Source organism: Stegastes partitus, unplaced genomic scaffold, assembly GCF_000690725.1.
Source record: "Stegastes partitus isolate 25-593 unplaced genomic scaffold, Stegastes_partitus-1.0.2 Scaffold435, whole genome shotgun sequence".
NCBI classification, from domain to species: domain Eukaryota; kingdom Metazoa; phylum Chordata; class Actinopteri; family Pomacentridae; genus Stegastes; species Stegastes partitus.
The window spans coordinates 285,939-299,746 of NW_007578166.1; the positions used below are offsets into that span (position 1 = coordinate 285,939).

The following is a 13,808-nucleotide window of genomic DNA, read 5'->3' on the forward strand; positions in this document are numbered from 1 at the left end:
TCACATGACCGCCAAGGTAAGCTTCCCACCTGACTGACGGAAAGAAGGTGGAGGGGAGAGAGAGCAGGGAGCGAGAGAGAGCTTCTCCTTCTATGGTAGAAGTGTGGCTGATGTGATAGCTGGTACTAGTTTGTGAACGATTTATGCTCTGGGATTCAAGAGAAGAAAAACTAAGCTTACTTGGGCAATTATAGGTGACACATTATTATTATTATTATTGTTGTTGTTGTGTATTTCAGACTATTTCCATCATACACCAACAACAAAGAATGAGTAAGACAAGTAGACCAGGAAATAATAACCAATATAATACGAGTCTGTGTTCATTTTATTAGTAGTAACAGAGTCATTACTCATGTAAAATTAAGAAAAAACTAAATTCGTCAATTTTGCACACTTAAAAAGAAGGTGCAAAGTATTTAACCACAAATTACCCGACTAACAGGACGGTAACAGGAAAATAACTGGCGTCAGAAAAGATTTTGTTGTCTAGAAAATGCTACCTATTGAGTAGGACGATCCAACTGTAAACGGAAAAGTGTGTTTATAACTATGCATGTCCAACTGATGCCTTGAGGCACTGGCCAGTGAGCCTTCTTACAGTGTGAGTCAATCTGTTTGCTATAAGGCCACACCTTTCTGTGAAGCCCAGTGTGTGTTGGACTCTGACCCAGGCCCAGGCCCAGGCCCAGTCCAAAACACACAGTTACACTCCCTTCACCTCACCTGGCTTTACAGAACACCTGCACCAGCTGTATTCTGTGCCAAGTGCGAGCCCGCGATAAACTCTGTAAGCTACTATCATGATGACTGATAACTGAAGCACCGCGCTTGTTGCCTTTTCTGACGCTTCCTTCTTTTGTGTGTGCAAACATGACACTTCTTCGCTCATATTTGGAGAAGGCTGTCTTATAGCATGCACCATTAAAATACTATCTGATTAAACTAGTTTGCATGTCACTCCCTGGACAAAGAAGCATGCACCAGTGTATCATCTAAAACAGTGACGACCAAACGTTGTGTGACTGTGTGCTTGTATAAGCGTGTCCCTTTCGACGTTGAAATGTTTTATTGAGCCTTAGTCTAACATTAGCCTTAACATTATTAGGAATGACCTGATCTCATAAGTGGAAGTCAAACACAGACATTCACACAACAGAAGTTTTATTTGCTGACACATGACAAATGCTGGCTAAAAAGCAATTAAAAAAAAAAAAAAAAAAGTGCAAAAGCAGAGTGTGCTTTATGAGCATGCAAAACAGGCAGCGGTCAACGAGAACTGTTTTACAGCTGTGGAAATGATGCTCTCCTGATAGCTGCCATATAAGCACATGGCATTGACCCCCCCTTGGAATATTTCCCCTTTTATGACTTTTTAATATTAAATCATGGTCAATATAATTTGGCTTTTTTTGACTAGAATTTACCCCACAAAAAAAGACTCTTTCATGTTAAACATTTCTATAAAGTACTGTCAGATAATTGGAAAATATAAAATGCAAAATAAATAATCCCATAAGTATTCACAGTGTGAGTGTGTTTGGTTGTCAGTTTCATATTTCCAGCGCTCTTCCAGACACACACAGACACCCCTCTCATCACCTGCTGACACACACCTTGAAACATGACACAGATGACCTGCTCCCTCACACAGCCTGGACACTGTCATGTTGCACTTTTTTTCATTTTAGAATATCTACATTTATATTTGGGTATGGGCTGCAAGGTGGCGCAGTTGGTTAGCACTTCACAGCAAGAAGGTTGCCGGTTCGCGTCCCAGTGGGGGCACCGGAATCTTTCTGCGTGGAGTTTGCATGTTCTCCCCGTGCAGCGTGGGTTCTCTCCGGGTTCTCCGGCTTCCTCCCACACAGTCCAAAAACATGTTGAGGTTAATTGGTGATTCTAAATTGTCTGTAGGTGTGAATGTGAGTGTGCTTGGTTGTCTGTCTCTAAGTGTAGCCCTGTGATAGACTGGGGACCTGTCCAGGGTGTCCCCTGCCTTCACCCTGAGTCGGCTGGGATAGACTCCTGCCCCCCACGACCCTAGTGAGGATTAAGCGATGTATAGATAATGGATGGATGGATATTTGGGTATTATTTATGTTTATATTTTCTTATTTGTGTTTGTACTTGGTTGTCGGAGGTCTATTTATGCCATTTTTCTTTCACTATAAGCCGAGACTTCCGACTGTAATTTCGTTGTGTGTATGGAAGCGTACGCATAATGACAATAAAAAGGATTGTGGTTCTAATTCTGTGTGTAGTCCTGCGATAGACTGGCCACCTGTCCAGGGGGTACTCTGCCTTCACCCTAATTCAGCTGGGATAGGCCCCAGCCCCCTTGCGACCCCTACAGAGGATAAAGTTGCGTATAGATAATGGATGAATTGATAAGTGTTCACCCCCTTTAAAGTGACTCACCTAATTCAACACAGGAGTACAGTTAAATCCATCATTAAGGAATATGGCACATGCGTGAATCTGCCTAGAACGGGCCGTCCTAATAAACAGAGTGACCAAACAAGAAACAGACGAGTGAGGGAGGCCACCAAGACATCTATGACTCATCTGAAGGAGTTACAAGCTTCAGTGTGTCGCCTGTGTGTAATTGGGACACACTCATCTGTCGTAGTATATGACTGTCACTGTTTGTAGTGTGAAATGAGCTGTGCTCTGTTTCTGCGCTCTCAGTGGCTCTAGCTTCTTAATACCTAAGTGAGTCACCACAACGTATGTGACATAACTGTGCAGAGGACAAAGGGTCAGAATGGATAGGAAAGCCTGATGGGTAAAATTGCAGTATCTAGATGTTCAAGGCTGATTGAGATCTATCCACACAACCGCAAAGCTGCAATTAAGCCAAAGGTGCATCTACTAAATAATGACTTGTCAGTGGGGAATACTTATGCAATTTCCCCCTATGGGAAACAATAAAGTATTATCTTATCTTATCTGAATTGTTTTACGTTCTATATTTTTATTTAATGGACAGCATTTGAAAAACTTAGACATGAACGAGTCTTTTTTTTTGTCAATTCCTGTCAAAAAAGCCACACAGGTTGACCACAATTTAATGCTGAAGACCAATTAAAGGGAAAAAAATGACAACGGGGGTCAATGCACAGCTCAACACACAACTCTGCTTCAGAAGTGTCTCTGCATGAAAGGTATCATGGATTTCTAGGTTTATTCTATTAGTATGTTCCTGTAACATCCTTCTGATAACAGTGTAGAGCCATGCTCGTAGCTCTGAGAGACTGTGCTGCTTTGAGCTCAGGAGTAACATTAAATTATACCCTTGCATGTTCTCCCCGTGCAGCGTGGGTTCTCTCCGGGTTCTCCGGCTTCCTCCCACACAGTCCAGAAAACATGTTGAGGTTAATTGGTGATTCTAAATTGTCTGTAGGTGTGAATGTGAGTGTGCTTGGTTGTCTGTCTCTAAGTGTAGCCCTGTGATAGACTGGTGACCTGTCCAGGGTGTCGCCTGCCTTCACCCTAAGTCGGCTGGGATAGACTCCAGCCCCCCACAACCCGAGTGAGGATTAAGCGGTGTATAGATAATGGATGGGATGGATGGTGAAAAGCACATGGCACTTAACTTTAATTACTGCAACTATTGCTCTGTTGTGGCATGTCTTGTACAGTTTTGTAAAGTTAAAAAAAAACTTGTAAATAAAGTATTGAAAAAAAAATCACATGACACTTAAATTAATTCTGTAAGCTACTTTAACAGCTGTGACTGAACAAATTGACTTTTGAACTTTTGAAAAGTAAAGTTCATTTTTAATAGTGGTTGGTCTTTTTGCCACAAGAATCCACGCATATTATCTCAGCTACCAAACTGTATCATCTGTATATTTGTTTCATGTTGTTACGGCCCATGGTGTTTGTGCCGTTTTGGACTTGTGACCGCTGTGTGTGGAGATGATCTGTGTAGGCCCAGCTGTGATTGGCTGAGCACTTGCTCCAGGACACCAGCTGCCAGTCATCTCAGCTAATTAGCCTGGAGCTGAAGACCTGCACTCCGGCCCTTGTTCTCCCCGCCTCCGGTCACATCGGATTGGACCTCCTCCACCCCAGCGATCACCACACCTGGCTATAAAAGCGACCAGCAACCTGTCAGTTGGGGCTGGCTGGGCTTTAGTGTGAACAGTCAGTCCTGGAACCGCTCGCTTTGTGTGTTTGTGTTCTGTGAAATGTAACTTCTGTTGGCAGCTGCTAACTCAGTGTGGGAGTTTTCGTGTGAGCCTCAGTGGAGACTCCTGTTAGCAGCTGCACACCTTCGCAAAGAAGTTACTCGTGTCCTGTGTTTTCATATTCTGTGTTTTGCGGCACCAGTTTGTTTTAGTTTCTTTCTTTATGTGTGGATGTTGCACAGTTTAGTTTAGTTTTGTTTGCTGGCTTCGTTACTCCGTTAGTCTTCGTTCGATTATGTTTGGTTCTTTGATTTGTAGCAACATCCACCCTCTGCTTTTGTATGTCACTGTTCTGTTATGTTCATTTACTGATCAATAAATTGCTTTGCCTGAACCAAACTTCAAACTTTCTTGGCGATCACTTTCAGTCTGACTTCTAGAGATGTTGAACTTTGGAAGTCAATAGTGGCATATTCATAGATTTAGGATTTTATCAAGAACAACAAAGGACTACAAGAGATTGAATTTAGAAGTTAAACCATTTAATAAAACCTTCTTTGGTGGAAAAAAAAATGTCAGACACACATAATTTCAAGCATTTCACAAGTCTTCAAATATGGAGGCCATTAATAAATCCAGTAAATATTCACTAAGCACAATGTTTTTTTTCTTTTTTTATTGTTGTTTCAGTTCTCATGTTAATCCAGCTGATGAAGCGTACAACATTTTGTTACGGGTCACAAATCCACAGCACAGAGTTACAGTTTATCCCCAAGCAAGAATATAAAATATACAGTTTATATCCTAATTTGATGGAACAGTATCCACATGAGATTTTTTTTTATTTATTTTGACATTTCTGTACAAATTCTGTACAAATATAGGCCAGAATGTCTGGTGTTTATGCGCAATATCAGTTATGAGAACAATACAAATAATTCAGATATGGCAAAGACAAGAGCAGAAACCCTTCAGGAGAGTGGGGACATCTTCTCACCTCCATGGCAGGAGCATACCCAAGAATGACAGCACCAAACAAAAAGCTGCAAAAGGCGATGAAAAGAAGATGTAGTGGAGTGCTGGTGGTGCACATGACAGCAGTCGCCCTTCTGTCTTTACTGTGCAGAACCTTTAGCGGCATCGAACATCTTCTTCCTTCCCTCCATCCCTGACATGGCCTCCACATTCTTCCTCCAGTCGCTGTCCTCCACTGGCCTCTTCTGCAGACAGATAAAGCAGACAGTTTAATGCTGCAGGAGACGGTATGAAAGAATGGGAACAGTTTTTATTGCTTTGTTTCTCAAGTCGGCTGCAAACTAGAACAGGTTCAAATTGTTGCGTCTAAGCCTTCGAGGCCCCTGCTTATCCAATGGGAATCCCCTGGAGGAACACTGTAAAACTGTACTGGTAAAACTGGTTTATGTAATACGGTTGGAGAGGCACACATCCATGCGAGCAAACACACAGATACACAAGAGAAACGGCCAATCTGCACATGTGCACGCATACATGAAACAGTGAGCAGAGCTGGTCACAAAAGCTACTCTTCTGCGTACAATGGGATCATTGTCTTGGGCACCAAACCTGCTCCCACACAGAGACGATCCCCACCCTGCATTGGCCTAATACTCGATATCTCAAACACACCTTTCACACACACATAAATGCCGTTTTCAGGTGTTCCATGGCATTTTAAACCCTGACGTCATGCGTGTATCTGAAACTTAACAGCAGCTACATGCACGCCTGCGCCCTGAGGAAGGGCTCACGTCTTGCTTTGGGTTAGTTTGCTCGTGATCCCTGCGTAAATGTACAAGTGTCTTTTCTCTGTTTTTCTATCTGCACACACCTTCTCAGTGTCCTCTTTCTTGACAGACTTGAGATTGGCTCGGAGGTCCATGGAGACTTTGTGTTTGGAGCCCAGCAGCGAGCGAAGGATGGCGTCAGCAGACACCCGAACACGCCGTAGATTAGGCCTCTTAAATTTCCCCCTGAGGTCCAAAACCTTGATGTTCAGGTCTTTAATCTAGTCCAGGGACAGAAAATTGAAAGTTTCTCATGCATTCCCATGTACAATCTATGGGATTTCATATAAAAAAAATATATTAAGATTTCTTTTTCTGCTCATAACAAATGAAAAAAGGTCGGGAAAATAAAGTTTAGCTACCTCGCGTGTGTTGAGCATGACCTTGGCTTCAATGTCATACCGCTCTTCATCAACCACATCTACCTTGGCGTGGAGCTCTCTGCAGAGGTCCTATATATACATAAATAGAGACAGAAAAAAGCTGAAACTTAAAATGTTATAAATGAGATCATTTTCATAGCAACTTCAGATTTCCAAAACATAAACCCTATGTGACTGAGATATAGTTCCCAGGATACCGTGCATTTACAGTTTGCGAAAAGATCACAGTTGGAAAAAATGTGTCTTTAGCCTGGATTCGACAATAAAACATGCAGCTTCTTAAGTGGTTGTTACTGGTTTTGCATTACTGAGAAGAATGGAAGAATTCAGGTGAATTCGGGGACAAGCTACCTGTAGCTGTGCAAGGCTCAGGCTGCTGGTGTTCAGAGGAGGAGCTCTCTCTGCCAGATACTTGTGTTTCTCCTCCTCTTTGACTAGGATCTCCTGCTCCAGTTCCTCCTTGGCCTTTGCCACCATGAGACTCTGCATACAAACATCATATTGTCTTACAGGATGTATTTAGATTTGAGCAGATTACATGTGTTCCCTCACGTGAAAAGTGAGACATGACACTGTCCACAGATGTGCAAAGTTATGTGATTTATCCATCTCTTCTGCTCTCCTGTGGCTAAACACATGTATTACACAATGAAAACATTACATCTACGATCTCTCTTACCTTGAGCATCAGCTTTCTTGAAGCTGAGATCTTTGGTTTCCTCTGTTTGGACAAGATCATTCAGTAAATTATCAGTATATGTATCATGTGAGTAGTTCACTTACTCATATCTCGTAATCTGAATCACTTCTGTTTTTAGCAACAAGAAAACCTTGATAACAGTGAGAGGTGAAATGGACTTACCTCTTGCCTGTAGAAGAAAAAAATGGCATAATTTAAACAAAAGGAAAGGCCGAAGGTCATAAAATATTTGCTGTGTTTTTGTGTCTGTATCTATGAATGAGTAAATGGTCTATAAAAAGAAGACAGAGCCTGATCACTCACACATGCTCAGGCATCCTGCTGATGAGCTCTCGCTGGAGGAGAGACAGGAGAGATTAGAAACACACACTCACACACACACAGTGAACAGTTGTCAGTGTTTGTTTATCAGCCTTTGGGAGGCGATCATCTTTCCGCACTTTCTCTTTGTCGCGCTCTCAGAATGTGGTGCTGCTCTCAATGTATGTAAACTGTGAGCGGACCAATTATGCCAACCTCTAGGTGTTGACTTTTACACTATGCTGGTTAACGCCCTGTTGACACTTCACTGTCATGGTTTGTAGACTAGCCTCTACTTCTCATGACTCACAGGACAAACGCCTGCATCTTTATTCAGCATCAGTTAATGGATGGTTAAAATTATTAGTTTAAAGCAACAGAAAAAAAAGTTGGACTAGTAACCTAAAAGTAATGAATAAATGGAGCAACTTAAATGTGATGCATTTTTAGGTGAAAGTAAATGTTTGACAGTGTCACAGAGGGATATTTGAGTTTTTTTATATGTGGGAATACATCTGATAAAAAAAAAGTTTGGGAATCACCGATGTAAGCAACCTTAAATTCAGCCTCAGGTCTCATCATAGGATTACTGATGCTTTGAGATGTTTGCTGCTGATTTGTGTCCGCCCAAATGTTATGGTGGAAAACGAGTTTTGTTTGGGGTGTGAAGAGAAACTCAGCAGCAGCAGTTTGTCAAAAATAATTCTCGAACCTTACAGTTTTGAGTTTTGCATGAGGAAAATTTTCTACCAAACCTAAAATATCATGAAAACAGCCAACCAATCAACAGGGCATAAAGGGAAATTGTGTTTTAAGTTGCCTTATTTGTTTTGTCAGCTCTTCCACACTGCATGGTTTCCACTTCTGTCATCATCTTATCTCCACCTTCTCTCCCACAGTCTGGTGGCCTTCTGCCCTTTATCAAATTTACAACACTCGCCCCCCCCCATCAGTCTCACCTCGTGTCACCCTTTCTCTTTGTTTCCGTCTCCAATTTTACAATTTGGTTTGAGTTGAGTATGACACCACATAAGACCACCAAACATGACAGGGTTAGAAACTGCTCCAGCGGATTAAACAAATTCCAGACTGATAGCCATCCCTCATCCATCTCCCCTGTCCCTCATCCACATCTTTCTCCTCAGGATTATCTCTGGGAGAGGAATTTAGAGTGGCCTGTCTCCCCAAATAGACCACTGGACATCTGATAGACAGCTGTGGAGGGTGATTGCAGTGTGGGGTGCCCAGCCTGGATCAAGGATTTACTGCGAGTAACTCATGGATGCTTATGAGCCTCTGTGGTGCAGCCAACTTGGCAATGCAAAAAAAAAAAAGGAAACAAAAAGCCAAGGTGCTTTGGAAAGTTCACATTAGGCTCAAACTTGAATAAATCTGTTTTGGCTGTAGATTTAAACCTCACTAGTTTGCACTATTACTAACTAGTAATCGTAGGAGCTTCAATAGAAATCAGCTGGACTTCTCTTGTAGGTTCTTGAAGACATGTCATCCAAGAAGTTTCTTCAGTTCAGCCCAATAGTCAGTTTGAACTGAAGAAGCCTCTTGGATGAGAGGTGAAATATCTTCAAGAGTCTAGAAGGGAAGTCCAGTTGATTTCTACTGAAGCGCCTATGATTGCCATGACCTGGACTGACTGAGAATCTACACAGAAGTCCTACAGAGTGTTCTGGCTGTGGTTGGTTATGGTTTAAATACAGAAACAGCCTCACAGATGAAACTACACTGCAAACAAGATGACATTAAAACACTTTTTAGTTCTATATGTCTCTACTAATGTCTCCATTTACTGGTTTGACATAATATATTTACCACTGATCGCTTCAGACACTGAAACCAGCACCATCGGATGCATCCAGGAATCCTATTTTTTTGTTGCACTGGAATCAGATCCAGAAAAGTCTTAATGCTGAGTTACAAGAAGTTTTCAACAAATGAATGGATACACCCGCAAACCATTTCAACTGTCTTCATAGCAGCCGGTGTACTATACATGCACAGAAAGAAGACATGGGCTTAACACGACACCTGAACAGCTTTAGAAACCACTCCAAGAAAAGACCTTACCGGTGTCGGAGGCAGGAGACAGAGATGCGACCGCGGCAGAGTCAAGATGAACAGATCAGAGATGAGCCCAACGATTTGGTGTCCCTCTATTTAACTGCACCACCCATTGTCTCGCTCCCTCTTTTAGGCTATTATTAGTTATCCCCATCTCTCTTACTGAGTAATCTTACTCTGTCGATGGTAAACCAGCAGTAAGAGCTTTGAGCCTCGGCCTCACAGGGAGGACGACAGCAAGACAAAAGATGAGCTTTAGACAGGAGCATTAAATGTGTAGACGAGTTAGATTGTCTGGCAAGGGAAGTGAAAGTATAAAAAAGTGGGAGGGGGAAATAATAGTTGCAAGTATTTTAATTACAAGTGCAACGGAAAAGGTAGCATGATAACACATTTCAAGATTCACGAGAGTCAAGACTCAAGACCTATAGATAGATAGATAGATAGATAGATAGATAGATAGATAGATAGATAGATAGATAGATAGAAATAAACAAGGATAATGAACAGAATTTGCAAGTTGTACATGTGCTTTATAATGACAGTGGTTACACAGTATTTTTAGCCTTGCTAGTTAAGGATGGCTGCTATGGTCCAGACTCAAATATCTCAACACCTACTGGATGGAATGTCATTACGTTTTGTACATGGTTGGCAGAGAATGGATCCTAATGACTTTAGTTATCCCACAACTTTCCCTCTAACACCACGGTGAGTCTTTGGTTTTGAGTGGACTCAACACATGCAGTGTGGACGGCCACAAAATTTGACGCAGACATTTATGTGATAGCGCAGAGCTTGAGTACAGCTTCACGGAGTTACGATCGCGGCTGTCGACTCGTAGCATTGTTTACTCACACTTAGCCCTCAAGGGGAAGATCAAAATCCTATACGTGCAAGCAGACAGGCTCTTGGGATGATTTTTGTCTTGTCAGAGAGGCCCTCTTAACAGAATGTAACCTCATTACACCATCCCTAAACAAAATGTAAAACAAAAGCACACTGTAACCTCGCCTTTAAATCACAGGATTGGGACCTGCTATTATGCCAAAATGTACTAATAGATGTGCAGTAGTAAATTAAAGTTGTGATTTTTTTTTCTTTTTTTAAGAATGTATGAACAAACAAAAACAATTCATAGTTTGAATCAATTGTTTTAAGTTAAGACAGCAAACATTTACAATAAAATATATTTTTTAATTACTTGTAAAATTTGATTTACTCTGTAATTGGCGACATAAACACAGTTTTTGAATTGATAAATTGAAGAATTCATTCTTATTATGAGATTCTTTGTAAGTGTCACATACTTAATTATCAAACCTATTAAGAGATTTTTTAAAGTTTAAAGTAGTTTTGGAATTTATGTTGCTCCGATTAGATTCCCACTCCTGCAGCTTCTGCCCTTAATGACACAACCTCCATCAGTTTCTAGGTGCAATGCTCAAGTTTAGCCATACAGGTAGAATCAGGAAAATAACAACGTTCACTGAGAATATTACCATTGATTTAGTAAAACTGATTCCTAAATGCTTCTCTAATACACAATCTTAATCGTCTGATATTGTCCTGGCATGTTTAAATTGAGGGGACCTGAAATTCTGAAGCCATGGTGAAGAAAAATCATCAAGCCAATTTCATCAGATCACCTCAACTTGAGCGTAATTTTAAAGTGATACACACAGAAATTAGAGTTTAAATTGGACACAATATTCAGTACACTTTTTATTTTATTTTATTTAAAGGGCACCTCAGAGTTTCAGCTTAAGTGCCTCTGATTGGAAATTTAAAAAATGCAATTGCAATAGCCAGGTTAATCTATCAAGGCAACTCATACCTTACAAGATGAATTTGTCTCATTTCTAGCCAAAATATATAATTAGGCTTAATATAAATCTGATTTCAATATACTTCAAGTAGAAATTTTACAAGCTCCATGAAAACCTAGAAACCCAGCTTAAGCTACTTCCTGTCTGTTCATGTTAGCAATAGCATTGCTGTAGTTACGCCAACCTAGCATAGCGTTAGCTAACAGCTTAAAGCCAGGAAGGAAGTGCAGAAACAACGTAAATGCAGAAACCATTTGAGAGTCCAGAAGGAGCGTTCATCACTCCGTCAGCTCGTTATGAATGATACCAATGCTAACTCAATGCTAAAGCTATGTTGTGATTCTCCATCAGTCTAACAGTGTAAATACATGAATGCAGGACTTTAACATCAGCTGGAAATCACAACATGGTGGAAGTGAGCTGCTCTCAGAGCTGTGTAATGTCTGCAGGATCTTTAACTGATCTGAAAAGCTCCCACCATGAAAACTTTCATAAACCAAAAGAAGATATAAAACAATGCACTTCATCATTTTACAGTTGTCCAGTGCTCATTTTATTTGAATTCTCTGTTCAGGTGACAGCTGGGAACAATATGTGGGTGCAAAAACATTTCTTTTGACTTGTGAAAAGGCTCATTTTTCAGGGAAAAGCTTGTCCAGTACCTGCTGGCACATGACTGAAGACCGACCTGACCTATCAAACCAGCGCTTTTACATATTTTGGGATCTGTAGCTGCTATTAAAGTGACCCCAAGTCACTTTACTGACTTGTTGCTTTTTCAGATCTTTGTTGTGCTCCGCAGACTTCCCCCACTGTTGTGTTTGTGACTGAGTCTAATGAGGGAATCAAATTAAACTGGCTAGCATCTGTGTTCAATCACTTGTGAGAGGAGGCCCTGCCACTAAGAAAGTTGGATTAACACAACTCTCAATGTCACCAAAACTGATAATACAAGTTGCTGATTGTATATTTTTGACCCAGCAGATTTTTATAATATTTTTCAGAAGACCTATAATCTATGAATGTTAAGTTATGAATTAGGTTATGTTGTGTGTATATGTATTTATTTGTTTATTCAATTTTTCACCTATAGTTCCATTTTTTTTTTTTTTACTAGCAGCAAGAGGGCAGTGCTGCCATTTTTGAGTGGGTAGGTGTGTCAGCTCAGGCCTGAAGAAGAGAAGAAGGCTTCATTAGTGGGTCCTGGGCAGGTGTGTTTTCTTTGTTCTTCATTGTACTGATGACCGCAGAGACGCAACTGGTAGGTTGAGACAGTTTCAGATGTATTCAAAGGATAAAATTGTAATTGCTAATTTGAGTTATGGTGTGTTGGAATGTTAAATGATTGTTGATGGATTAATTAATTAATATGGGTTTGTGGGTTTTTTATTTTTATTTTAAGGTTATCAACTATTGAACACTCAACCTGATTGACCAGCGTCCTCTGTGGTCTTCAATGCCGAGTCAAGTTTAGGCGGACAATTGAAGTTCATGACCCAAATAACTCGACAATGAAAGAACCAACATGCATGATTTGTTTTATTTTTGTGGCACAGAACCACGTGGGAATAACTGAAAACGTAAGGCTGATCTGATAAATGTGTTCTTTACAAGCGTATCGAAACTTTTGTTCATAACTGCATGTGTTCATGTCAAATCCATCTGCAACATCATATTTTACGGTTACAATGAGGGATGTCAGACATATGGTTGTTTATTGCTGGTAGTGTGGTGAAACGGCCACTTGGGGACGCCAGTAGGTTGTCAATGCTTCAGCAACATGGTCTATCTTCTACTGTCCCACGGATGTGCCCACGTGGCAAAAGCTGATCACAGGACATTACCTCAGACACAATGAGGTACAAAACATGACCAACAAAAAACCAACTGAAGCATCAGAATTAAATAGAATCAATCTTAAGCAGATTCATGCATCAAACAAACCACTGAATCTAATCGGTGTTTGAGTGCCAACATGCATAGAACTGTACACAAATGTGCAACTTGTTTTAGACTGAAGAGAGAAAAACTGTTCGGTGAGATAAAAGATGTGAAGAATGTCAATGACAAGTGGGAGAACCACAAAGTGAGTTTTAATCATTTTAATATGACGATATCACAATAGGAAATACAAAACAATAACGACAACATATGTGCTGCCGTCCAGATCACCTTAAACACAACGTTGGATCTGATGAATTTCAGAGAAAAAAAAACAAAACATGCAATGTCTTTGACCATTTGGATATTTGGAGTGAAATGATTTTATCAAGTAGAAAACAATCCCTGCAGCCAAATGGCCATTTTTTGCGGAGCTTCTGATTCTACAAATCTACAGTTTCATTTAGCTTTCATCCAAAGCGACGTACACCTGAGAGTGGATACAACACAAGTAAGGATCTAGTCAGAAGAAAACAATCTAGATAAGTGCCACAGAACAAGTTCAAGTGTGCTAGGGCGTTGATGCCAATAGCAGGCTGTGTGCGAGGTAATAGGAATGTTTTTTTTGTTTTCAGTCTGTCAAGTGCAAAGGTGTTCAGTGAGGAGCTTGGTCTTCTGTCTTTTCTTGAAGACTGAGA

At 40.7% G+C, this 13,808-nt stretch overlaps 1 protein-coding gene across 1 annotated transcript; it reads right to left on the bottom strand.

Annotated features, from left to right (window-relative positions):
• Window positions 1-4,665: 4,665 nt before the first annotated feature.
• On the bottom strand, window positions 4,666-9,465 carry tnni1a (troponin I type 1a (skeletal, slow)). Its single transcript, XM_008286144.1, has 8 exons — window positions 9,407-9,465; window positions 7,328-7,359; window positions 7,187-7,193; window positions 7,004-7,045; window positions 6,676-6,807; window positions 6,304-6,393; window positions 5,986-6,162; window positions 4,666-5,356 (listed from the first exon to the last, which is right to left on the bottom strand). The coding sequence occupies exons 2-8, from the start codon at window positions 7,339-7,341 to the stop codon at window positions 5,252-5,254; spliced, it is 567 nt and encodes a 188-aa protein (XP_008284366.1). The 5' UTR covers window positions 7,342-7,359; window positions 9,407-9,465; the 3' UTR covers window positions 4,666-5,251.
• Window positions 9,466-13,808: the final 4,343 nt, after the last annotated feature.